This window comes from Macaca fascicularis, chromosome 11 (assembly GCF_037993035.2).
Source record: "Macaca fascicularis isolate 582-1 chromosome 11, T2T-MFA8v1.1".
NCBI lineage: Eukaryota > Metazoa > Chordata > Mammalia > Primates > Cercopithecidae > Macaca > Macaca fascicularis.
This window is the reverse complement of record NC_088385.1, coordinates 117,009,755-117,037,092: the sequence shown is the minus strand read 5'-3', so window position 1 is coordinate 117,037,092 and position 27,338 is coordinate 117,009,755. Positions and strand designations below refer to the sequence as shown.

The window sequence follows — 27,338 nt, the reverse complement described above, 5'->3', positions numbered from 1 at the left end:
CAGGCTGGAGTGCAGCGGCACGATCTCAGCTCACTGCAAGCTCCGCCTCCCGGGTTTACGCCATTCTCCTGCCTCAGCCTCCCGAGTAGCTGGGACTACAGGCGCCCGCCACCTCGCCCGGCTAGTTTTTTGTATTTTTTAGTAGAGACGGGGTTTCACCGTGTTAGCCAGGATGGTCTCGATCACCTCACCTCGTGATCCGCCCGTCTTGGCCTCCCAATGTGCTGGGATTACAGCACATTGTGCTGGAATATTTTACTGTTTTTATATCTCAAAGGTTTTTATATTGGATTTTAAGTATATCTTAATATAAATCTGGTTGAATTGATAGTCTCAAAATATTTTGATTGCTGTCATCTCTGAGGAAATGTACACACAAAAAATGCCATGGAGATTTGCCCTTTATCCTAATTTGTTTATTATTATCAATATTTTAGATAAATAATAATTTTTTAAATTATGCAATTACAATGTGCCAGATATCATACTAGTCTTCTTATATACATTATTCTCATTTATGTCATTGTACAACTCTGTAAGTACAATTTTTTTTTTATTTAGGTTTCTTTCTTTTTTTTTTTTTTCAGAGACAGGATCTCACTCTGTCACGCAGGCTAGAGTGCAGTGGTGTGATCATGGCTCACTGCAGCCTGAAACTCCTAGGCTCGAGTGATCCTCCCACCTCAGCCTCCTGAGAAGCTTGGACTACAGGCACGAGCCACCATGCCCAGCTAATTTTCTTTTTTTGTTTTGTTTTGTTTTGTTTTGTAGAGATGTGGTCTCACTGTGTTCCCCAGGCTGGTCTTAAACTCCTGGCCTCAAGCAGTCCTCCCACTTTGGCCTCCTGAAGTGGTAGAATTACAGGCGTGAGCCTGTGCCTGGCTGTAATTACTATTCCCAGTTTTTACAGATAAAGGATCTGAGACACACAGAGGGTTTAAGCTGACTTGCCTGACACCCCATTTCTTGTAAGTAGTAGAACCAGGAGTTGGATTTAGCAGTCTGGCTGTAGAGCCATCAATAGTTTGCATATGACAAAAAGCTGGAAGAAATAGTCAACCTGAAACACATGATGGAATTATAGTTCAGAATCATCTTGGTAGATAGAGGCACTGTGCTTAAACAAAATGCCATTAATGGGATTATAATAAATATAATGTGGTAGAATTCAGGTTTTGTTTGCCAATTCAACACATCACCTATTACTAACACAGTTTTTAAAAATGCATAAATGATTATTCATTACTATTTATTTTCAGTTACGTTAGCAGGGTGTAATTACTAAACTAAATGTAATCATTTAATAGAGTGTAGTTTCTATCATCTTCCAAATACTGGTATGAAGAGAAAGAAATCAAGATTGACTGGATGGGTAGGAAAATGTATCTTTTATCACTGAGAAGATCATTTCAACTGTTCAAGCAATTCCTACTTATGTCAGGACTCTGGCAGAGTAAGAGATAAATACATGCCTGTGCTTATTCCTGTGTACTGTCTTACTTTATGAAAATAAAATGTTAAAATGATAAAGTACAATGGAGGGAAAGTACTTCTAGAAACTTCATCTTTTACTAATAAGGAAAACCAATGAAATACTAATAAAAAGGCCTAGTAAAGAAAAAATGTCTGTAGCATCTGCAATCAGAAGAGCTAAAACTCTTAGACAGTATGTAACATCTGGAATATTAACTTTAATGGCAGTAGGAAGCATCAAAATGTATACTTCACCACCAAACTAAAAACTGCTAATGGACCTCTAAAAAGAAAATGACAAATGAATATAAATCATTGTATCACTGTATACGTCTAGAACTTGTTACATTTATGTTTATTAACACGTTATGTTCCTAAATTTTTCCAAGATAAGATCAATCAAACAACTACATATGGACAATCAAGGAATAAAGTTTTATATCCAAACAAATGGCTGTCATATAATTTCCCACAAATAAATACTTCCAATTAATGATTGTTCACAGTATAGTCCTCTTTAGAGTCAAATATGAATCCTAAAATTTACCCATTCTAATGGTGCCGTCTCCAAGGCACTACTGGAATGGGTAAATTTTAGGATTCACATTTGCTGGTAATCAAATATTGCCATTAGGATGGCAATATTCTCTTACCTGCTAACTACGTGACTTTGGGCAAATTATTTCAATGTCTCTGTTTCTTAGGTTACAAAATGGAGGTAATATTTACTTCAGAGGCTTTCCAAGAGGATGAATTAGGGTATATTGTGAGATAACATAAAATTTACTGCTTTAACCATTTTCAAGTATACAGTTCTGTGGCTTTAAGTACATTCACGTTGCTGTATAACCATCACTAAAGCTGTATTTTTTAAGCTTTCAAGACTGAGCATGCAGTAACTGCTCAGAGAATGGCAGCTAAAATTACTCTCATTAGTGCTATCTTATTCTATCTTAAATTTGTGTAAATTATTTATTCCTAAACAGAAACTATTTCATATTTATTTCCACTAAATTGCTCCCAGTCTGAGAAATACTAGTTTCACCTTTTAAGCTGTAAACTCTATTTCTAGCTTTCAAATTCTTCATCCAAGTGAATGACAAAAATATACAAATACTAAGAACTAACACACTGAGCATTTACTATGTGCCTAGTGCTGTTCTAAGCATGTTCAATTAATCCTCAAAATAATTTTAGGAGTTATATCCTACAAACATTCACATTTTACAGCTGAGCATAAAGAGGGTAAGGAACTCGTCCAAGGTCAACCATCTGGTAAGTGGCAAAACCAGGATTTGCACTCAAACAACCAAGTTCTAGAGCCACTCTTCACCACTCCACTATGCTGCCTCTCACACACATAGTAACATACCACCCACGGCAATGATTACTTTCAGATGCCAGGTGTTATATGTTGACTGAGCCTTTGAGTTTCTCAGAAGCTTTAGCATCTATTATTTCATGTGCCTTTCCCAGAGATAATAAAGAGCAATCAGCCCCATTTTACAGATAGAGAAGCCTCAGGGAGGTCAAGTAATTTGTTCAAGGTCAACAGATCTTGGAGAGGTCCTGGGTTTTAGCTTGGCCACTTACTAGTTGTGTGAAACTGCAAACTCCTTGAGCATCACTCAACTGTGAAAGGGAAATGATAACAACACCTTTTACAAGAAGTAAAAAAGTATCTGTTTGCAAAGTACCTGGCATAGAGCTTTGTATAAAAAGTGCTCAATAAACATGATTCCCCCTTTCCTCATTTTGCGTGCGATTCCTGGCATAGTGTTCTTTCCAAACACCATGCCACTAATTATCAATACCTTCTCACCAACTGTGTTAACAGATGGGGGGCAAAGGATATGATTTTTTGGAGATTACTGTGTGGTATCAAACCAGAAACCTCAGTGAACCATGTGATACCAAATCAGGCACCTCAGTGAATTATACCTCCAGCTGTATTATATAATTTTAAATATAAGAAACTTCTTTTATTTTGTCCATATGGCCTATCACTTTATCAAAGTAGAAAATAAAATTGGTATACCAAGATTTGTTCTTTATAAAATTATGCTTAATGTTCCCCAATACCTTCTGTTCTTTTAGGTAACTGCCAAATACCTTACTTGATTTGTTCTGTTTCCGACCAGACATTGTTCAAAAATTATCATTTCCAAATGCTATCTTTTTCCCCTTAAAAAAAAGAATGCTTTTTTTTCCTGTCACTAGATCCTTCTCCTGTTCACCATGATTTCTCAAAAATAAAGACTAATAACTTGGCACTAGGTTTTTTCCCTCACATTTCCACAGAGGGAACATCTAATACTGAATTATAAGTACTATTTATGCCAAATACAGCCATAACAATTAGTATTTTTTGCCATTTAGGCAGCATTTTCTTAAGAAAAGATAAAAATGCCAGGAGGTAGCATACTCTCTTGTAAAGTGAAATTGCTGCATAATTAATCTTTTTTTTCTCCAGACAGCAAGGATGTCACGAAGCATACACTGTTGACTTCCAAATATCATTTAAAACACTCCCTCCCATGTCTTAAAACAATTTGGAAGTGGATGTTAAAAGCCAAGGGAATTTTTCAATCACATGTTGACTTCCTGAATCTACTACTTCCCCAACAAGCTAAAAGGCACATTGGGAGGGTACAAGCAGAAGTACCACAGAGAAAAGTGGTACTATGGGAACAATTCATTTGTTTGGCACAGTGAAGGTTCACGCCAATTTGTAACAGTATGGATTCAACAACTTTTCAAAGTCAAAAATGAGGTTTGGACAAGAGTAGCTTTCCACAATAGCTTTTGCTGAGATCTAATAGCTAATACAAAATTTAAAAGCCTGTAAAAATTGGTAAAGTCCAGACAATGTTTAGGAATTAAAATATGACCTATCACTTTATTTTGCTAAAAAAGCACCAAGCTAAGATATTTGACTTCATGTATTCATTCATTCCTGGGCTAATTTTATGAAAAGAGGATGGAAAACTATATTTTTGGTGCTTGAGTTTAGCCATCTATAAAAAATATTATTTGTCCTACTAATCTTATGAGTCTGACAGAAGGATAAATGAAACAAAAGCTATTAAAGCATTGTTCAAAATTTAAAGTATATAGCAATGTGAGATACAATTGTATTTTTTTAAACTTGTAAGCCTCTATGATGAGGTCATCTTAATCATGTCAGTCCCACCAGACAAGTATACATTACTGACAAAATAACTTAATGATATTTTCTTAGCCCTTTATGGAAATACATTTACCAACAAATATAGATTTTTGTATTATCTGTTTGCTACTAATGTTTTTCACTTTTATAATTTAATATTTATAATAATTAAATCCAATATAAATTCACTTAATTAAGAAATGAAAATTTGGGGTCAGCCACGGTGGCTCACACCTGTAATCCCAGCACTTTGGGAGGCTGAGGCGGGCAGATCATGAGGTCAGGAGTTTGCCAGCCTGACCAACATGGTGAAACCCCATTTCTACCAAAAATACAAAAATTAGCTGGGTGTGGTGGCATCCACCTGTAATCCCAGCTACTCACGAGGCTGAGGTAGGAGAATCACTTGAACCCAGAAGGCGGTGACTGCAGTGAGCCAAGATCACGCCACTGTACTCCAGCCTGGGTGACAGAGCAAGACTCCATCTCAAAAAAAAAAAAAAAAAGTGAAAATTTGGAATATAGTATCTCGTAAAATCACTAACATATCTGCCATTTTACATCAAGAAATTCTCAGTATGGCCAGGTGTGATGGCTCACGCCTGTAATCCCAGCACTTTGGGAGGCCAAGGCAGGCGGATCATCCAAGATCGGGAGTTCGAGACCAGCCTGGCCAACATGGTAAAACCCTGTCTCTACTAAAAACACAAAAATTAGCTGGGCGTGGTAGCAGGCATCTGTAATCCCAGCTATGTGGGAGGCTGAGACAGAAGAATCACTTGAACCCGGTAAGTGGAGGTTGCAGTGAGCAGAGATCCCGCCATCGCACTCCAGCCTGGGTGACAAGAGTAAAACTCCATCTCAAAAAGAAAAGAAAAAGAAAAAGAAAAAAAAAATCTCAGTATTATTGCAAAAAGACTATTCAGTTTTAAATAAGTTTTATAAAATAAGATTAACTTCCCAATATTAACATTCAAACTAAGAAAGTCAAACACACTAATAGTTTCACATAAAAACAATACTTATACCCTTGTCCCATGAAATGGTTCAGCTTACCTCATCTCCCTTTAAAACTTCAGTACCATCGAATTCACGGGTCTGATTTCTCTTTAATGATGCTTCTCTCTCTAGGCTGGCTAACTTCTCCTTGGCCTCCTGAAGTTCTTCAGCTTTGGCTTCTTTTTTACGGGAAATGATAGATGCCTGATTGAGCATTAAATATGAATATATAATAAGATATACAAACAGCTTCCTATTATCTTGTGAAATTATCTATTTTTTAGATTTTACCAAGTTATATTTTCAATATCAGCTTGGTCTCTCCTAACCAATACTCCTTGCCCTACTACTCATCATCACCAATTATACTGAATATGAACATACAACGTATATTAAATACCAACCTACAAACACTTTGGAAGACAAAGCTCTGAAAATGTAAGACATATCAGCAGAGAAACAAAAATGTGCTAATAAGAAAAATATTAGGCCAGGTGCAGTGGTTCAAATCTGTAATCCCAGCACTTTGGGAGGCCGAGGCAGGCGGATCACGAGGTCAGGAGTTTGAGACCAGCCTGACCAACATGGTGAAACCCCATCTCTACTAAAAATACAAAAATTAGCCAGGTATGGTGGTGTGCGCCTGTAATCCCAGTTACTCAGGAGGCTGAGGCAGGAGAATCGCTTGAACCCGGGAGGTGGAGGTTGCAGTAAGCTGAGATCACGCCACTGGGCTCCAGCCTGGGTGACAGAGCAAGACTCTGTCTCGGGAAAAAAAAAAAAAAAAAAAAAAAGAAGGAAAAGAAAAATATTAAAGTCTTCTCAGATAACACTCAAATGCTAATGAAAATACATCCTAGTTCAAGTCAATAGACGGTAACACCAAGTCTACTGTATTTTTACATGGTGGGTTTCCCTTTATTGGAAGAAAAAAAATGCTTCTTTCTCAAAACTACAACACGGGTCATCTTACTAAATTCAATATCCATATTTTTAAAATGAAATATTAAAACATCTATTATATTTGGGCCATTCTAATAAATAAAATGCAGGTTCAAACTCAAACATCTGACTCACCAGAATTAGACAAATGTTTACAAAATGCAAATAGCTACTCTTAGCGGCATTTTATATTAGCTAGTAACTGTTGGGAGATTTCCTTAAATGAACCATAGGTGTACTAGTTTAAGAAAAACATTAGCCAATCTGTCTTAAGAGAAAGGATACAAATAATTTTTCAAGAAAATATGACAGGGGAGCGAAATCTCTAGCACAAATCCTTTAAAAATTCTATTGTCCTTTTTTTAAAAAAAATGAAAAGACAGGTGATGATGAAGGAATGTTTCACTCCATAGAACTATTCTAGCTTAAACAATGAAGGAGGCTGGGTGCAATAGCTCACGTCTGTAATCCCAGCACTTTGGGTGGTCAAGGTGGGAGGATCACTTGAGCCCAGGAGTTTAAGACCAGCCTAGGCAACATAGTGAGACCCTGCCTCTAAAAAAAAAATAAATAATAAAAGAAAAATAGCTGGGTGTGGTGATGCACACCTGTGGTCCCAGCTACTTGGCAGGCTGAGATGGGAGGATCATTTGAGTTTAAAAGGTTGAGGCTGCAGTGAGCCATGATCATGTACTGCACTCCAGCCTGAGTGACAGAGACCCTGTCTCAAAGCAAAAAAAAAAAAAAAAAAAAAAGTGGGTCAGGCATGGTGGCTCATGCCTGTAATCCCAGCACTTTGGAGGCCAAGGCGGGCGGATTACCTGAGGTCAGGAGTTCAAGACTAGCCTGGCCAACACGGTGAAACCCTGTTTCTACTAAAAATACAAAAATTAGCCAGGCATGGTGACGTGTACCTGTAGTCCCAAATACTTGAGAGGCTGAGGCAGGAGAATTCCTTGAACGTGGGAGGCGGAGGCTGCAGTGAGCCAAGATTGTACCACTGCACTCCAGCCTGGGTGACAGAGTGAGACTCCATCTCAAAAGAGAAAAAAAAAAAAGTGGTGAAGAAGGAATGATAGAATACCAAACTGTGTAAGAATTGATGGTATACTTCAATAATAAAATAAGTAACATAAAATAAATATAAACTTCATTCCCAAACCAGGATCTTATTTAATAGAAAAATATGAGGGTATTTCCCACTAAACTCAGGAACAAGAAAAAAATGCCCACTACCTTTACACAGTTTAATTACTGCGTTGAAAGTATTAGCTAATAGACATGAGACAGCAGTTAGAAGCATAAAAATTTGACAGGAAAAATTGGAATTTGCATGTTATATATAATTATGTGTCCAAAAGAATCAATAGAAAAACTACAGAAACCAAATCAATAGCTTTCATAGACAAAATCAGTCGGAAGACATAAGGAAAGAAAAGCCCTCATTTATAAAAGCAAAAATGAAAGTAAATACATGTGATGGTTAATATTAGGTGTCAACTTGACAGGATTGACGGATGTTTAGGTGGCTGGTAAAGCATTTTTTCTGGGTGTGTCTATGAGGGTGTTGCCAGAGGAGACTGACATTTGAGTCAGTGGACTGGGAGACAAAGACCCACTCTCAATGTGGTGGGCACTGTCCAATCAGCTGCCAGTGCTGCTAGAACAAGGCAGGGAGAGGAAGGTGGGATAGCTTTGCTTGCTGAGTCTACTGGCTCTCTTTGTTCTTCCCATGTTGGATGCTTCCTGTCCTACTGTCCTTGAATATCAGACTCCAGGTTTTTCAGCTTTTGAGACTTACACCAACAGCTTCCTTGGGCTCTTGGCCTTTCGGCTGCACGCTGAAGGCTACACTGTCGTCTTCCCTGGTCTTGAGGCTTTTGGCTTTGGACTGAGCCACTACTGGATTTTCTCTTTCTCCAGCTTGCAGATGGTCTATCATGACTTTGCCTTGTAATTGTGTGAGCCAATTCTCCGTAATAAACTCTCTTTTATATATACCTATATCCTATTAGTTCTGACTAACCAATAGGATATATGGTTGATTAGGATAACCCTGACTAATATAATATGTAGGCATAAATTTTACTTTTAGTTTCGAAACTGTTTGAGGAGGTGAGATTCTGAGAGGGTGGTGGAGCAGGAAGCACCTGAAATCTGTCTCCTCACCTAGTGAACAATTGCTCTGGTATTCCAAAATAATTACAACACACGGATTCTACCAGTGTAATTGTTGGAATACTGAGTGCTTGCAACATCCAGTGGAAACCTTGGACAGCAAAGTGAGGCTAATTTCAATCAATTTCAGCCCTTAGCACAGTAGCAGGTTTCATCTCCCACCCCTAGCCCCAAACACATGTTCCTGGTGCAGCGTGCACACAGCTTGCTGGAGCAAGAGTGAACAGAAAGGACCTAGTCTTCCAATACTGGGGATCTGTGACCTGAGTGCTACTTCTGATCACAGAGGTGCAGACAAAGAGAGGGAGGCCATTGTTGTTGCATCTTCCACCATTATTACAAGTCCCTCCCCCTCTGACTGAAGTGACTTCTAGAGGATTTATAGGTCCGGATCCTTTTTTCTGTCCCTTTAATTTTTCCCATTCTCCCTTTTTGGAAACCAGACATTTAAGACTAAGACATTAAAAAGCAACTGCATATATGGGAAAATTTAGAAAGTGACCACACATGTCCAGGGAAATGCAATGGCTCAGAAAAGACCTGAGATAATTTTTTTTTTAATTTTTTTTTTTTTTTTTTTGAGACAGGGTCTGGCTCTGTCACTCAGGCTGGAGTGCAGTGGCCCAATCTTGGTTCACTGCAACCTCCGCCTACCAGGCTCAAGCAATCTGCCCACCTCAGCCTGGTGAGTAGCTGAGACCACAGGTACACACCACCACACCAAGCTATATTTCTGCATTTTTAGTAGAGACAGGGTCTTGCCATGTTGCCCAGGTTAGTCTCAAACTCTTGAGCTCAACCACTCATCTTGGCCTCCCAAAGTGCTGACATTGTAGGCATAAGCCACTGTGCCCACCCTATCTTAACTTTACACTTTAGCCTATTCTTTGGCCCAGTCTACACCAATCAAAAAAACAAAAACAATAACAAAAAAACAGTAAACCCCTGGGAAAAGAGAGAACCTAATTTCCAGAGTTACTACATTATGAGATTCCAATGTCCACTTTTCAACCAAAAAAAATCACAAAGCATAAAAAGAAACAATAAAATATGATACATCTAAAGGAAAAATATGAGGCCAGGCACAGTGGCTTACACCTATAATCCCAACACTTTGGGAGGCTAAGGCAGAAGGATCCCTTGAGGCCAGGAGTTTGAAACCAGTTTGAGCAGCATAATGACACCCTGTTTCTATTTTTTAGAATAAAATTGTTAAAAAAATTTGAAAATAGACCAGGCACGGTGGCTCATGCCTGTAATCCTACCACTTTGGGAGGCCAAAGCAGTTGGATTACTTGAGGTGAGGAGTTCCAAGATCAGTCTAGCCAACATAGTGAAACCTGTCTCTACTAAAAATACAAAAATTAGCCAGGTGTGATGGCTAATTTTTGTATTAGCCTGTAATCCCAGCTACTCAGGAGGCTGAGGCAGGAGAATTGCATGAACCCAGGAGGTGGAGGTTGCAGTGAGCTGAGATTGTGCCACTGCACTCCACCTGGACAATGGAGTGAGACTCTGTCTCAAAAAAATAAAATAAAATAAAATAAAAATAAAAACAGAGGAAAAAAATGAATCAATAGAAGTTCTCTGAAAGAGACCTGATGGCATATCAACTAGATAAGGACTTTAAAACTACTGTCTTAAAGATGCTTAAAGAACTCACGAAGATGTGGAGAACATCAAGAAAACAATGTATTAACAAAATGGAAATGCCAAATACAGAGAAAACCTAAAGAGAAAGGAAAAAGAAATCCTGGAGCTAAAAAGTACAATATTGAAATTAAAAATTCACTAGAGGGATTCAAAGGCAGATTTGGGAAGGCAGACAAAAGAATCCATGAACTTGAAGACAGGTCAATGGAAATTATCAAGTCTGAGAAATAGAAAGAGAAAAATATTGAAGAAAAGTGAACAGAGCCTAAGGGACATGTGGGATACCATTAAGTAGGCCAGTATATGCACTGTGGGAGTCCCAGAAAGAAAAGACAAAGAGAAAGGGACAGACAGAATATATGAAGAAATAATGTATGAAAACTTCATCAATTTGATTAAATATAAATATAAACATCTAAGAAGCAGAATAAACTCCAAGAAAGATGAACTGAAAGAACACACACTGAGATACATTAAAATCAAACTGTTGGTGCTTGACCTTCTTTCTTTAAACTTCATGTGCCTGCTTGGGTCTCTTCCAAGTGCACTTCCTTTCTTTTCTGTTCTAAGGCCTTTTATTATGATGATTATTTATTTATTTATTTATTTATTTATTTTTCGAGACAGGGTCTCATTCTGTTGCCCAAGCTGAAGTGCAGTGGCGTGATCTTGGCTCACTGCAACCTCCGCCTCCCAGGTTCAAGCAATTCTCCTGCCTCAGCCTCCCAAGTAGCGAGAACTATAGGCGCACGCCACCACCCCAGGCTAATTTTTGTGTTTTTTTGGTAGAGATGGAGTTTCACCATATTGGCCAGGCTGGTCTCAAACTCCTGACCACATGATCTGCCTGCCTCAGCCTCCCAAAGTGCTGGGATTACAGGCGTGAGCCACCACGCCTGGCCTCTAAGGCCTTTTAAAATAAACTTCTACTCCTGAAACAACAACAACAACAACAAAATCAAACTGTCAAAAGCCAAAGGCAAAGAACATTCTGAAGGCATCAAGAGACTGACTAGTCACATACAAGAGATCCTCATTAAGATGATCAGCGTATTTCTAATCAGAAACTTTGGAGGCCAGAAAGCAGTGGGATAATATATCAAGATGCTAAGAGAAAGAACTGTCAACCAACAATCATATATCTGGCAAAATTGTCCTTCAAAAGTAAGGGAGAGGCTGGGTGTGGTAGCTCATGCCTATAATCTCAGTACTTTGGGAGGCTGGGGTAGGTAGATCACTTGAAGTCAGGAGTTCTAGACCAGCCTGGTCAATGTGGCAAAACCCCATCTCTACTAAAAATACAAAAATTAGCTGGGCGTGGTGATGCACACCTGTAGTCCCAGTTACTCAGGAGGCTGAGGCAGAAGAGCTGCTTGAACCCAGGAGGTGGAGATTGCAGTGAGTGGAGATCATGCAACTGCATTCCATCCTGGGCAATGAAGTGAGACTTCATCTCTAAAAAAAAAAAAAAAAAAGTAAGGAATAAATTAAAACATTCCCAGATAAACAAAAGCTACATTCCCAGATAAGCAAAAGCTAAGAGACTTTGTTAAAACTACACTTGCCTTGGAAGAAATGCTCAAATAAGTCCTGTAAGGTGAAGTGAAAAGATACTAGGAAGTAACACAAAGCTGTATAAGAAAGAAAGATCTCAATAAAGGCAAATACATGAGCAATTATGAAAGCTAGTATTAGTGTAACAATGGTCTGTAAATCCACTTTTTGTTCTCTACATAATTTAAGAGACTATACATTTAAAACAACACAATTATTAATAGCTGAATGGCTAGTATTACTGTAATTTTGGTTTATAACTCCACATTTTGTTTTGTATATAATTTAAGAGATTAACACATTTAAAAGAGTTATTAGTTTATGTTTTTGGGCACACAATGTGTAAAGATGTCATTTTGTGACATGAACAACTCAAAGGGGTGGGGATGTAGCTGTAATGGAGCAGAGTTTTTATATGTTATTGAAGTTCAACTTGTATAAATTCAAATCACAGTGATAGAACTTTAGGATGTAATCCCCATGGTAACCACAAAGAAAATAGCTATAGAATATACACAAAGGAAATGAGAAAGGAATTTAAACATTTCACTATAAAAAATCAACTAAACACAAAAGACAGTAAAGCAGGAAATGAGGGACAAAAAAGCTATAATGCATATAGAAAGCAAATAGCAAAATGACAGAAGTTGCTGTTTATCAGTAATCACTTTAAATATAAATAGATTGACTATCCAATGAAAGGACAGTGATTGGCAGAATGGATAAAAAACATGTGATCCATGCCGGGCGCGGTGGCTCACGCCTGTAATCCCAGAACTTTGGGAGGCCGAAGCGGGCAGATCACCTGAGGTCAGGAGTTCAAGACCAGCCTGGTCAACATGGTGAAGCCCCGTCTCTACTGAAAATACAAAAAATTAGCTGGGCGTGGTGGCAAGCGCCAGCTACTCAGGAGGCTGATGCAGGAGAATCGTTTGAACCAGGGAGGCAGAGGTTGCAATGAGCTGAGATCATGCCATTGCACTCCAGCCTGGGCAACAAGAGCGAAACTCCGTCTCAAAAAAAAACCCCCAAGAAACCACATGATCCAAGTAATGCTGTCTACAGGAGACTCATTTTAGATCCAAAGACATAACTAAATTGAAAGTGAAAGGATGGAAAAAGATATTCCATTCAAATAATAAACAAAAGACAACAGGGTGACTATATTAATATCAGATGAAATAACTTTAAATTTTAAAAGAGTACAAGAGACAAAGAAGGACATTATTAATAAAAGGTTCAATACAGCAAGATTATAAGCAATTATAAACATTCTCACATCTAATGACAGACCATCAAAATATATGAAGCTAAAACTGACAGAATTGAACACAGAAAAAGACAATTGTATAATAATAGTTTCAGACTTCAACATTCAATCTCAATAATGGATAGAACAAGCAGAATATAAGTTAGAAAATACAGGACTTAAACAACAAAATAAACCAACTAGATCTAGCAGACATATAGAAAACTGAGACATATAGAGGCTGAGATCTCGCCACTGCACTCCAGCCTGGGTGACAGAGTGAGACTGTGTCCAAAAAAAAAAAGTTTCAGTAGATTTCAAAAGATAGATATCATACAGAGTATCTTATTTGACTACAATGGGATGAAGTTCGAAATCATTAACAGAAACAAAACTGGTAAATTAACAAACTTGTGGAAATTAAAAATACATGTTTTCTTTTTTCTTTCTTTCTTTTTTTTTTTTTTTGTGAGGCAGAGTCTTCCTCTGCCACCCAGGCTGTAATACAGAGGCATGATGTTGGCTCACTGCAACCTCTGCCTCCCAGGGTCGATTTTTCCATCTCAGCCTCCCAAGTAGCTGGGATTACAGACATGTATCACCACGCCTGGCTAATTTTTGTATTTTTAACAGAGACAGGGTTTCACCATGTTGGCCAGGCTGGTCTCGAACTCCTGGCCTCATGTGATCTGCCTGCCTCAGCCTCCCAAAGTGCTAGGATTACAGGCGTGAGTCACCGCACCCGGCCAAAAATACATTTTTTTTTTGAGATGGGAGTCTCGCACTGTTGCCCGGACTGGAGTGCAATGGCATGATCTCAGCTCATTGCAAGCTCTGTAATCCCAGCACTTTGGGAGGCCAAGGTGGGTGTATCACAAGGTCAGGAGTTCAAGACCAGCCTGGCCAAGATGGTAAAACCCTGTCTCTACTAAAAATACAGAAAAATTGGCCGGGCGCGGTGGCTCAAGCCTGTAATCCCAGCACTTTGGGAGGCCGAGACGGGCGGATCACAAGGTCAGGAGATCGAGACCATCCTGGCGAACACGGTGAAACCCCGTCTCTACTAAAAAAATACAAAAAAACTAGCCGGGCGAGGCGGCGGGCGCCTGTAGTCCCAGCTACTCGGGAGGCTGAGGCAGGAGAATGGCGTAAACCCGGGGGGCGGAGCTTGCAGTGAGCTGAGATCCGGCCACTGCACTCCAGCCTGGGCGACAGAGCCAGACTCCGTCTCAAAAAAAAAAAAAAAAAAAAAAACAGAAAAATTAGCTAAGGGTGGTGGCAGGCGCCTATAATCTCAGCTACTTGGGAGGCTGAGGCAGAGAATTGCTTCATCCCAGAAGGCAGAGGTTGCAGTGAGCTGAAATTGCGCCACTGCATTCCAGCCTAGGTGACAGAGCGAGACTCTGTCTAAAAAAAAAAAAAATCTCCCAACAAAGAAAAGCCCTGGACCTGATGGCCTCACTGGTGAATTCCACCCAACACTTAAATTAACGAACACCAGGCTGGGCGCGGTGGCTCACGCCTGTAATCCCAGCACTTTGGGAGGCCGAGGCGGGTGGATCACCTGAGGTCGAGAGTTCGAGACCACCCTGACCTTTAGTAGAGACATGGAGAAACTCTGTCTCTACTAAAAATACAAAATTAGCTGGCGTGGTGGTGCATGCCTGTAATCCCAGCTACTCAGGAGGCTGAGGCAGTAGAATTGCTTGAATCTGGGAGGCGGAGGTTGTGGTGAGCCAAGATCACGCCATTGCACTCCAGCCTGGGCAACAAGAGCGAAACTTTGTCTCAAAAATAAAAAAGTAAAAAATAACAAACACCAAATCCTTCTCAAACTTTTCCAATAAGTTGAAGAGTAGCATAACTTCCTAACTCATTCTCTGAGGCCAGCATTACTGTTAGGGAACAGCATAAGACTGTTAGAAGGAAACATAGGGTAAATGTTTCACAACACCAGATTTAGCAATGATTTCTTGGATATGACATCAAAAGCATAGGCAACAAAAGAAAAAATTAGACAAATTGGACTTCATGAGAATTTAAAACTTTTGTGCATCAAAAGACACTGTCAACAGAGTAAAAAGGCAACACACAGAATGGGAGAAAATATTTGCAAATCATGTATCTGATAAGGGATTAACATCCCGAATAAGCCAGGCATAGTGGCTGATACTTATAATCCCAGTACTTTGGGAGGCCCAGGCGGGAGGATCTCTTGAAGGGACTGAAGACCAGACTGGGCACTGTAGAAAGATCCCATCTCTATAGAAAATTAGCCAGGTGCAGTGGCAGGTACCTGTAGTCTCAGCTACTTGGGAGGCTGAAGAGGGAGAATCACTTGGGCCCAGGAGTTCAAGGCTGCAGTGAACTATGATGGCACACTCCAGCCTGGGCAACAGAGTGAGACCCTATCTCTGAGAAAAAAAAATCCAGAATATACAGAGAACTCGTAAAACCCAACAACAAAAAACCAAACAACCCAATTCAAAAATGGGGTTAATATCTAAAATATATAAGGAACTCAACTCATATCAAAAAAAATAGATAACCTGATTAAACAATGGGCAAATAACTGAAAGAGACATTTATTAAAGACATACAAATGGCCAATGGGTATATGAAAAAATGCTCAGCATCCCTAATCATCAAGGAAATGTAAATTTAAAAATGAGCTATCACCTCATAACTATTAGAATAGCTATTATCAAAATGACACAAGATAACAAGTGGTGGTGAGGATGTGAAGAAAAGGGAACTCTGGTACACTGTGGATGGGAATGTAAATTAGTATAGCCATTATAGAAAACAGTATGGAGGTTCCTCAAAAGTTAAAAATAGAACTAGCATATAATCCAGCAATCCCACTAGTGTGTATATATCCAAGGGAAATAAAAATCAGTATATTGAAGAGATATCTGCATTTACATTGTCATTGCAGCATTAATTTCAATGGCCAACATATGGACTCAACCCATGTATCCATCAGTGAATGAATACATAAAGAAAATGTGGTATATGCAAAATGGAATACTATTCAGCCTTTAAAAAGAGGGAAATCCTGTCATTTACAACAACATGGATGAGCCTGAAGGACACTATGTTAAATGAAATAAGCCAGGCACAGAAAGACAAATACTACATGATCTCACTCATATGAGGAATCTTAAAAAGCTGAACTCATGGAAGCAGAAGAGTAAAATGGTGGCTTTCAGGGGATTAGGGAGGTATACAGATTGGAAAGATACTGGTCAAAGGATACAAAATTTCAGTTGGGGGAATAAATTCAAGAGATCTTTGTATAATGTAATTATAGTTAATGTACCTTACACTTGAAAATTGTTAAGAGGATAGATGTTAAATGTTCTCACCACAAAAAAATTAGTATGTGAGGTAATGCATATATTTGTTCGATTTAGCTATTCTATGATTTCAAAACATCAGGTTGCATACCATAAACATAAACAATTTGTATTTGTCAATTTAGAAAATAATTTTAAAATCCCATATATCCACACAAAAACTTGTATAAGAATGTTCGTAGTAGCATTACTCATAATAGCCAAAAAGTGAAAATAACCTAAATGCCCACTAACCAATGAATGGACAAACAAAATATGATGCAGCTATACAATGGAGTATTATTCAGCAATAAAAAGGAATGATGTACTGATATACATACTACAACATGGATGGACTTTAAAAATGTTATGCTAAGTGAAAGAAGCCAATGACAAGGAATAACATATTAAAATATTCCATTTATATGAAATGTGCATGACAGGCAAATCTATAGAGACTGATTTGGTCTCAAATCAGTTGAAATTGGGGGTTTGGGGGAGAAATGGAAAGTGGGTGCTAATGGGTTTGGGGTTTATTTTAGGGGTGATAAAATTGTTCTAAAATTGATCGTGGTGATGGTTGCACAAACTCTATAAATACACTAAAATACCACTGAAGTGTACACTTTAAATGGGTAAATTGTATGGTATGTGAATTATATCTCAATCAAGTTATTTTTAAAAAGGAATAAAAGGTTTTCTACTATGGAATGGTCACCAGCATATATTGTTAAGAAGAAAAAAAATGCAAGGAGAAGAAAAGTGTTTAATATGTTCTTCTTTCCCTAAGAAGTGAGATATGAGTATATACATCTATATAATATTTCTAATGGAATAATAAAGTGTGAAATTTAAAAAATAACCTATGTGGGAAGGAAAGAATAGGGTGGAAGCACAGGGATAGATGCTAGAAACGTCTCTGAATATATACCTCAAGGACAAAATGAACTAAAAACCAATTTTCAGTAGTAATCATATTCTTGATGGTTTTTTTTTTTTTTTTTTTTTTTTTTTTGAGACAGTCTCGCTCTGTCGCCCAGGCCGAGTACAGTGGTGTGATCTTGGCTCACTGCAAGCTCTGCCTCCCGGGTTCACGCCATTCTCCTGCCTCAGCATCCTGAGTAGCTGGGACTACAGGCGCCCACCACCACGCCCGGCTAATTTTTTGTATTTTTAGTAGAGACAGGGTTTCACCATGGTCTCGATCTCCTGACCTCGTGATCCACCCGCCTCGACCTCCCAAAGTGTTGGGATTACAGGTGTGAGCCACCGCGCCCGGCTAGATATATATTCTTAAATATTTATAGATGTAATGATATGATGAACTCTAAGATATGCTTCAAAATAATACAGTTGGGGTTGGTAGTATAGAAGAAACAAGAATGGCCCTGAACCCTGTAGCTCAGGGAAACATGAGCGTTTATTGAACAATTTGCCTCTACCTTTGTAATTGATTGAAATTTTCCATTATAAAGGTTTTAAAAAATTCTAATGTCCTTAAATAATGCTTTGTTATGTAGCTTAGTATTTTCTGTGGTTATAGAATGCTCTTCACACTAAAATCCTCCCGCCTGGGTTCTTTTCAGATAAGCCATGGCCTTCATTTCAATCTTTTATAAAAATATAAAACAAGGTAAGTACCCTCAAAACTAAGTGACAATTTAGTTGTGGATAAAATAATAAATGCTTTAGCACTAAAATTTAATTTATTCTACACTGGCAAACTAACTTTAAACCTGAAAAAGCATACTTTTATTAACTCATTAAAAATTATAAATGTTTTTACTTATACCACCTAAGGTAAGTTTTCATTTTAAAAATAAATTCCACAGTCACAGATACAAACACAAATAGCTCTATTACCACAGTTTGTACATGCTGAGGAAACTAAGCATTATTAGAAGTATCAAATTTCAAACTTGAATAAGCATCTTTTGTGGCTTTTCCACTAATTCTTTGATATACTCTGGAGATTAGCAGTGACAGAACAACATTTATTCTCTACTTCCTTCTCACTTTAAGACTATAGATAACACAGCCAGTGGTTCACGAATATGCTTACAGATCTATATATGTGAGCCAAAAGAATGTTCTTACCTGTTGCCTATACAGTGAGAGTTTGCCTTCAATGGGCTCATTTCTCATCATTTTCTTTTCAATCAGCTGGTTAATTTCTGTGTTTATTTCATTTATCTAAAACAGCATGAGAGCAAAAAAAAAAAAAAGTTAAATCTTTCCCTATAAGTACATAAACTAAGTGACATCTGGCCAAACTAGCCTTGAATTTATGGTTCTTTTTTTTTTTTTTTTTTTTTTTAAAGAGACAAGGTCTCAGTTTCACCTAGACTAATTTTTTTTTTTAAGAGATGGGGTCTTGCTATGTTGCCCAGACTGATTTTGAATTCCTGGGTTCAAGTGAGCCTCCCACCTTGGCCTCCCAAAGTGCTGGCATTACAGATGTGAACCATAGCACCCAGCCTGAATTTACAGTTCTTAACATTAAGTCTCTGATGGGCAAAACAGTTCCATTAATGTTATGGGGAGCTTGTTATGATTACTTTTAGAAACAATTTACATTTCATGATATATAGTTACACAATTTGATTATTTATACAGATTTAATCACCCATGTCTAAATTATTCTAAAGTATTTTACATGAAATATTTATACATGGCCGGGCGCGGTGGCTCAAGCCTGTAATCCCAGCACTTTGGGGGGCCGAGACGGGCGGATCACGAGGTCAGGAGATCGAGACCATCCTGGCTAACACGGTGAAACTCCGTCTCTACTAAAAAATACAAAAAACTAGCCAGGCGAGGTGGCGGGCGCCTGTAGTCCCAGCTACTCAGGAGGCTGAGACAGGAGAATGGCCCGAACCCGGGAGGCGGAGCTTGCAGTGAGCTGAGATCCGGCCACTGCACTCCAGCCTGGGCGACAGAGCGAGACTCCGTCTCAAAAAAAAAAAAAAAAAAAAAAAAAAAAAGAAATATTTATACATTACCACAAAGATGCTTTCTAAAAATCTGAAGCTATCCCCTCACCTAGGTTGTGACTTCAAGTCACTGCAAGTGATAAAGCAAATGTGAACAAACATGCACCAAGGATTTATTACAAGGATTCATGAACCCAGCTGAGAGTTGACAGGGATAACGCCCTTCCTGTGCTAATAATCTGTGAATCTTCGATAGCTATCATTTATCCTAATCATTAATCTAAATATCTCCAAAACGTAACAAAACTGAATAAATCTGACAGAAGCATATGGTTCCTCAACAAATCAAAACAAAAACCATAGTTTTCAGTGTATCCATCCTTTGAAAGATTAGAGTTCTCTCTAACCCTAACCCTAATTCTGTGACATTAAATTTTAGCCAGATTAGGCCGGGCGTGGTGGCTCATGCCTGTAATTGAAGCACTTTGGGAGGTTGAGACGGGTGGATCATCTGAGGTCAGGTCGAGACCAGCTTGGCCAACATGGTGAAATCCCGTCTCTACTAAAAATACAAAAAATTAGCTGGGCATGGTGGCACGCACCTGTAGTCCCGGCTACTCCGGGGGCTGAGACAGCAGAATCGCTTGAACCCAGGAGGTGGAGGTTGCAGTGAGCCGATATCGCATCACTGGACTCCTGCCCAGGCGACAGAGTGAAACTCCATCTCAAAAACAAAACATAACAAAAGAAATTTTTAGCCAGATCTGACTTGGACATTTAATTTTTCTAAGTAAATTAAAAGCATAAAACAGGCCCGGGTGCGGTGGCTCACACCTATAATCCCAGCACTTTGGGAGGCCAAGGTGGGTTAATCACAAGGTCAGGAGTTCGAGACTAGCCTGGCCAACACAGTGAAACCCCCGTCTCTACTAAAAATACAAAAATTAGCTGGGCATGGTGGTGGGTGCCTGTAATTCCAGCTACCCGGGAGGCAGGAGAATTCACTTGAATCCAGGAGGTGGAGGTTGCAGTGAGCCGAGATCGCACCACTGCACTCCAGCCTGGGCAACAGAGCTAGATTCTGTCTCAAAAAAAAAAAAAGTCAGAATTACATATTTAATTGTAGTTTTAACTGTAGTGGCTATTAACCACATATTAAGCACACTACAGAATTAGCAAGTCAAAACTTTTCAATTAGGCTGAGTGCAATGGCTCACACCTGTAATCCCTGCACTTTGGGAGGCTGAGGCAGACAGAGGCAGGCAGATCTCTTGAATCTGGGAGGTCAAGACCATGCTGGGCAACATGGCCAGACCCTGTCTGTACAAAAAATTCAAAAACTTTGCCAGAACTGGTGGCATGCACCTTATAGTCCCAGCTCCTTGGGAAGCTGAGGTGGGAGGATCACTTGAGTCTGGGAGATGGAAGCTGCAGTGAGCTGTGATCATGTCACTGAACTCCAGCCTAGGTGACAGTGTGAGACTCCATCCCCCGCAAAAAAAAAAAAAAAAATTAGCCAGGCATGGTGGCATGCACCTGTAATCCCAGCTAGTTGACAGGCTGAGGCAGAAGAATTGTTTGAACCCAGAAGGTGGAGGTTGCAGTGAGCCAAGATTGTGCCACTGCACTCCAGCCTGGGCAACAGAGCAAGTTCAGTCTAAAAAGTTAAAAAAAAAAAAAAAAAAAAAAAGGCACTGAACCTGACCTAGTGTTTTAATTCTAGGGAACAAAAATGGTATAATCAGGCCAAGTACATTGGCTCACACCTGTAATCCCAGCACTTTGGGAGGCTGAGGTGGGCAGATCACCTGAGGTCAGGAGTTTGAGACCAGCCTGGCCAAATGGCAAAACCCTGTCTCTACTAAAAATAAAAAAAATTGGCCAGGCGTGGTGGCACATACCTGTAGTCCCAGCTACTTTGGAGGCTACTTGGGAGGCTAAGGCAGGAGAATGGCTTGAACCCGGGAGGCGGAGGTTGCAGGGAGCCGAGATCTCGCCATTGCACTCCAGCCTAGGCAACAGAGCAATACTCCATCTCAAGAAACAAAACAAGGCCCGCCTGTAATCCCAACATTTTGGGAGGCCGAGATAGGTGGATCACAAGGTCAGGAGTTCAAGACCAGCCTGACCAACATGGTGAAACCCTGTCTCTAATAAAAATACAAACATTAGCTAGGCGTGGTGGCACATGCCTGTAATCCCAGCTACTCAGGAGGCTGAGGCAGGAGAATCACTTGAACCCGGAAAGCGGAGGTTGCAGTGAGCCGAGATCATGCCACTGCACTCCAGCCTGGGCAACAGAACGAGACTCCATCTCAAAAAAAAAACAAAAAACAAAAAACAAAACAAAAACAAAACAAAAAATTAGCCAGGCTTGGTGATTCGTGCCTATAATCCCAGCTAGTTGGGAGGCTGAGGCTGGAGAATCACTTGAACCCAGGAGGTGAAGGTTGCAGTAAGCCAAGATTGTGCTACTGTACTCTAGCCTGGGCAACAGAGCAAGTACTGTCTCAAAAAAATAGAAAAAGGCATAATCTGATACTAGCTTTCAATAAGCATTACAACATTTAGTAATTCCAAGGCAGGTATACCAGGTTAATAAAAATATTAGCTTTAAATATAAAATTGCTATAATACTTTGCTTGGAAATAAAAATTAATAATTAAAATATTTTTAAATTTCTCATCTAAATGCTTATATTATGAAGACATGAACCCACTGGTCAATTCATTCACATTAATTTACATATTTAAGTTATTTCATTTGCTAATCAATTGACTATGTTTTCATAACATCATGTGGATTAAGTAACAGCATAACATTCTAAAATTCCTCATAAAGGACAAACCCTTATGAGAGTTGTCAACTCTTAGCATAGGTTAATTTAAGAGTCAATAGTGGGATACTACAGAAAGCAGTTCACATAATTTTATAGGACTGGGGATCAGATAAAATTGAGAGCTATAAAAAGATGATTCTCACTTACTTTAGATTCAAGTTCAAGAAGATCAGAATGGCCCATTGCTGGCTCTGAAACTACTTTTTGTAAAAAATGTAATTCCTTTTTCTTATTTTCTAATTCTTTAGGAAATTTTTCAGTTACCATATATAAATTAAATTTTATCTCCTCCTCTAGCCTCTTCATTAAACCTTTAAAAATAAAATAAATAAATATTCAGCCCAAAAAGTAGGTACAGTGATATTCTGTATACTATTTTAAATATAAGACCTGGATAGGGCCTATCTGTTGAAAACAATTTGCATAATATCTAGCATAGTACAATAAAAGATTGGCCATTGAAATATTTTATTGTTGATTACAATGAAAATGAAGAAACACAATTTACATGGAAGAATATTTAAATAGTTATAGAAAAAGTGTTATTATGACCTTTTCAAATTATAACCTAATTCTTTTATAACCCACAATACGCAAAAATAACATGTGCAGAGTCAGATATATTGTTGGGTCATATTTTACCTTCTAAGTATTTAAGAGACTCATGAACCAAATGATAACAAATAAAATCTAACCCAGGTGCTCTTTTATTCAGATGATCATGTATTTTTTTTCTGTCGGAATACTTTTGATGCAGTATATATATATGTGTGTGTGTATTTATATTTATATATATATATACACACACACACATATATATATATATATATATATATTTATTTATTTATTTATTTTGAGACAGGGTCTTGCTCTGTCACCCAGGCTAGAGTGCAGTGGCACTATTATCTCAGCTCACTGCAACCTAAACCTTCACGGCTCAAGTGATCCTCCCACCTTAGCCTCCTGAGTAGCTGGAAGTAGCTGGCACCACAGGTGTGAGTCACCAGGCCTAGGTAATTTTTGTATTTTTTTTGTAGTGACGAGGTTTTGCCATGTTGCCAGGGCTGGTCTCTTAACTCCTGGGCTTGAGCAATTACCCGCCTCAGCCTCTCAAAGTGCTGGGATTACAGGCGTGAGCCACTGTACCTAGCGCAATTTATATTTCTATTATAACAGTTCATAAACGGTAATTAATTATCATTTGTCAGCTTCAAGCCAATGAAGACATTACTAAAAGCACCACAGTTAAAATCCAAAAAAGAGAAACAGGCCAGGTGCAGTGGCTCCCACCTATAATTCTAGCACTTTGGGAGGCCAAGGTGGGTGGATCACCTAGGTCAAGAGTTTGAGAGCAGCCTGGGCAACATGGCGAAATCCTGTCTCTACTAAAAATACAAAAATTAGCCGGGCATGGTGGCGCATGCCTGTAGTCCCAGCTACTTGGGAGGCTGAGGAACAAGAATTGCTTGAATCTGGGAGGAAGAGGATGCAGTGAGCCGAGATGGCATCACCGTCACCGCACTCCAGCCTGGACGACAGAGGGAGACTGTCTCAAAAAAAGAAAAGAGGGCTGGGCGCAGTGGCTCAAGCCTGTAATCCCAGCACTTTGGGAGGCCGAGACGGGCAGTTCACGAGGTCAGGAGATCGAGACCATCCTGGCTAACACGGTGAAACCCCGTCTCTACTAAAAAATACAAAAAACTAGCCAGGCTAGGTGGCAGGCGCCTGTAGTCCCAGCTACTAGGCAGGCTGAGGCAGGAGAATGGTGTGAACCCGGGAGGCGGAGCTTGCAGTGAGCTGAGATCCGGCCACTGCACTCCAGCCTGGGCGACAGGGCAGGGCGAGACTCAGTCTCAAAAAAAAAAAAAAGAAACAAGGTATCTATCTACACATAAATGTTTTAAGCTTTCCATGTTTTGGTATTTTTTTTATTTTGTAAAGTATTATTAGTTTACAGTTAAGGGGCAATTTATATTTTTAAGATTTTAGCTTTCTTATTTATGCAGATGGACAACTACATACACAGATTTTCAGTGAATAATAGTCTTGTTTTAAATTCCCAGCCTAGAGAGATTTACAAAGTTTATTTCAGATCTTTCCATTTACACATTTACAAATTCTGACTTGAATGTTTTTTGGTTTTCTTGAGACGAAATCTCGCTCTGTCACTCAGGCTGGAGTGCACTGGTGCATTCTGGGTTCACTGCATCCTCTGTCCACCTTCTGAGTTCAAGCAATTCTCCTGCCTCAGCCTCCTGAGTAGCTGGAATTAGTCGCACACTACCAGCGCAGCTAATTTTTTGTATTTTTAGTAGAGATAGGGTTCCATCATGTTAAGGCCAGGCTGGTCTCCAACTCCTGACCTCGAGTGATCCGCCTGCCTAGGCCTCCCAAAGTGCTGGGATTACATGTGTGAGCCACTGCATCCGGCCTGGCTTGAATTTTTAACACATGGAGTTTCTGGTTTAAGTAATCTGTGGACACAGATTGCATAATACATCCGGCCCAAAGCCTTAAAACTATTTTTAGTTCCACTGTGCTAACCATATATTAACATGTAAAATTTTATTAACTGCAAATTGTAAGTTTTCCATTCATTGCTTCACTACTCCTTCTTTCAGGATTAGAGAAAGGAAGAGAAGAGAAAGTGTTTAATAAATCACACTGTAGGCTGGGCGCGGTGCCTCATGCCTGTAATCTCAGCACTTTGGGAGGCCAAGGTAGGCGAATCACCTGAGGTTGTGAGTTTGAGACCAACCTGACCAACATGGAAAAACCCCATCTCTACTAAATATACAAAAAATTAGCCGGGCGTGGTGACTCATGCCTGTAATCCCAGCTACTCTGGAGGCTGTAAACACGCTTGAAGCAGGAGAATTGCTTGAACCCGGGAGGCAGAGGTTGCGGTGAGCTGAGATCATGCCATTGCACTCTAGCCTGGGCAACGAGAGTGAAACTCCATCTCAAAAAATAAAAAATAGGCCAGGCATGGTGGCTCACACCTGTAATCCCAGCACTTTGGGAGGCCAAGGTGGGCGGATTACCTGAGGTCGGGAGTTTGAGAGCAGCCTGACCGACATGGAGAAACCCCGTCTCTACTAAAAAAAAAAAAAATACAAAATTAGTTGGGCATTGTGGCATATGCCTGTAATCCCAGTTACTCAGGAGGCTGAGGCAGGACAATCGCTTGAACCCGGGAGGCGGAGGTTGCAGTGAGCTGAGATCATGCCATTGCACTCCAGCCTGGGCAACAGGAGCGAAACTCCGTCTCAATAAATAAATAAATAAATAAATAGATAAATAAATAAATAAATAAATAAAATAAATCACACTGTAATCAGTCGGTCATTCCTATGTGGCTTTTGATTAAATCTACATCCTGGCTTCTTTGTCTGTTAGATGACCAGCTTTTCCATCCTCAGGTTTTTAAACATACCCCATGTAATTAGAGATGCATGGAATCAAAAACTAAAATGTTTTTCAAGATTTAAAATACTCAAATAATATTTTCTGTATTTAAAAAAAAGTTTCTAATTCTAGAAAATATAAACTGATTTACAGTGACAGAAAGCAAATCCATGGTTGTCTGGGGAGGGACAGAGAGGCAGAAGGGGGCAAGAGTGAGACATTAAAAACAGTCAATGGAAATGTTTAGGGATGATAGATAGGTTTGTGATCTTGATCAAAAGCTGATGGTTTCACCAGTGTATACATATGTCAAAAGAAATCAAGAATACACTTTAGGGCATGGGAGGAAAGGGGAAGAAGAGCATTCGAACAACTACTTAATGTGTGCAGAGTTTAAAACCTAGATGACAGGTTGATAGGTGCAGTAAACCACCATGGCACATGTATACTTATGTAGCAAACCTGCACTTTCAGCACATGTAACCCAAAACTTAAAGTAAAATTTTTAAAAATTTTTTAAAAATACACTTTAAATATATGCTATTTATTTACTGAGACAAGGTCTTACTCTGTCACCTAGGCTGGAGTGCAGTGGCACAATCATAGCTCACTTTAACCTCAAACCCTTGGGCTCAAGTGATCCTCCTGCCTCAGGCTCCTGGATAGCTAGGACTATAGGCATGCACCACCATGCCCAGCTAATTTTTTATTATTTTTATTATTTTTTTTTGAGACTGAGTCTCGCTCTGTCGCCCAGGCTGGAGTGCAGTGGCACGATCTTGGCTCACTGCAAGTTCCGCCTCCCAGGTTCATGCCGTTCTCCTATCTCAGTCTCCCAAGTAGCTGGGACTACAGGTGCCCGCCACCATGCCTGGCTAATTTTTTATATTTTTTTAGTAGAGACGGGGTTTCACCATGTTAGCCAGGATGGTCTCGATCTCCTGACCTTGGGATTCACCCGCCTTGGCTTCCCAAATAATTTTTTATTTTTTGTAGAGATGGGGTCTTGCTATGTTGCCCAGGCTGGTCTCAAACTCCTGGGCTCAAGTGATCCTCTTACCGTGGCCTCCCAAAGGAGTAGGATTATAGGCATTGAGTCACTGAACCACACCAAATATGTGCAGCTTTTTCTTTTCTTTTTTCTTTTTTTTTTTTTTTGAGACAGAGTCTCCCTCTGTTGCCCAGGCTAGAGTGCAGTGGCACAATCTCAGTTCACTGCAACTTCCACCTCCCCGGCTCAAGTGATCCTCCCACCTCAGCCTCCCAAAGTAGCTGGGACTACAAGCGTGCACCACCACACCTGGCTAATTTTTGTATTTTTTTGTTTTGCCATGTTGCCCAGGCTGGTCTTGATCTCCTGGGATCAAGTGATCTGCTCACCTTTGCCTCCTAAAATGTTGGGATTACAGGTATGAACCACTGCACCAGGCCTTGTATGGTTTGTTATATGTCGACTTTACCTCAATAAAGCTGTTTAAAACATAAAACCCAAGTTTCCACCAAATTTTAAATTACTCTCTTAAAAAATTTAACTGAGACCTTGAAAACTAGTCATATGTTTCTATGAAAAGTTTTAAAAGCATTATCTTTCAAAATCCTGGAG

General features: G+C 39.5%; 1 protein-coding gene across 39 annotated transcripts in view; it reads right to left on the bottom strand.

The window, feature by feature from the left end:
* Window positions 1-27,338, bottom strand: part of IFT81 (intraflagellar transport 81) — an 89,896-nt gene that overhangs the window by 48,300 nt on the left and 14,258 nt on the right. For 10 of the 39 annotated variants that reach the window (XR_010579590.2, XM_065524793.2, XM_074007775.1 and 7 more), the window contains 4 exons: window positions 25,372-25,425; window positions 22,475-22,638; window positions 18,653-18,748; window positions 5,699-5,845 (listed from right to left, as the gene is read on the bottom strand). Coding sequence is in view for 31 of the 39 variants with exons in the window: in XM_065524793.2 (XP_065380865.1) it covers window positions 5,699-5,845; window positions 18,653-18,748; window positions 22,475-22,638; window positions 25,372-25,425 (461 nt within the window). In the remaining 8 variants the exon portion in view is untranslated. Of the gene's footprint in view, window positions 1-5,155; window positions 5,503-5,698; window positions 5,846-7,497; window positions 7,620-11,745; window positions 11,870-18,652; window positions 18,749-20,090; window positions 20,213-22,474; window positions 22,639-25,371; window positions 25,426-27,338 lie in introns of those variants that run through there. The other 29 variants (XM_074007774.1, XM_005572227.4, XM_074007782.1 and 26 more) reach the window with 8 other exon arrangements.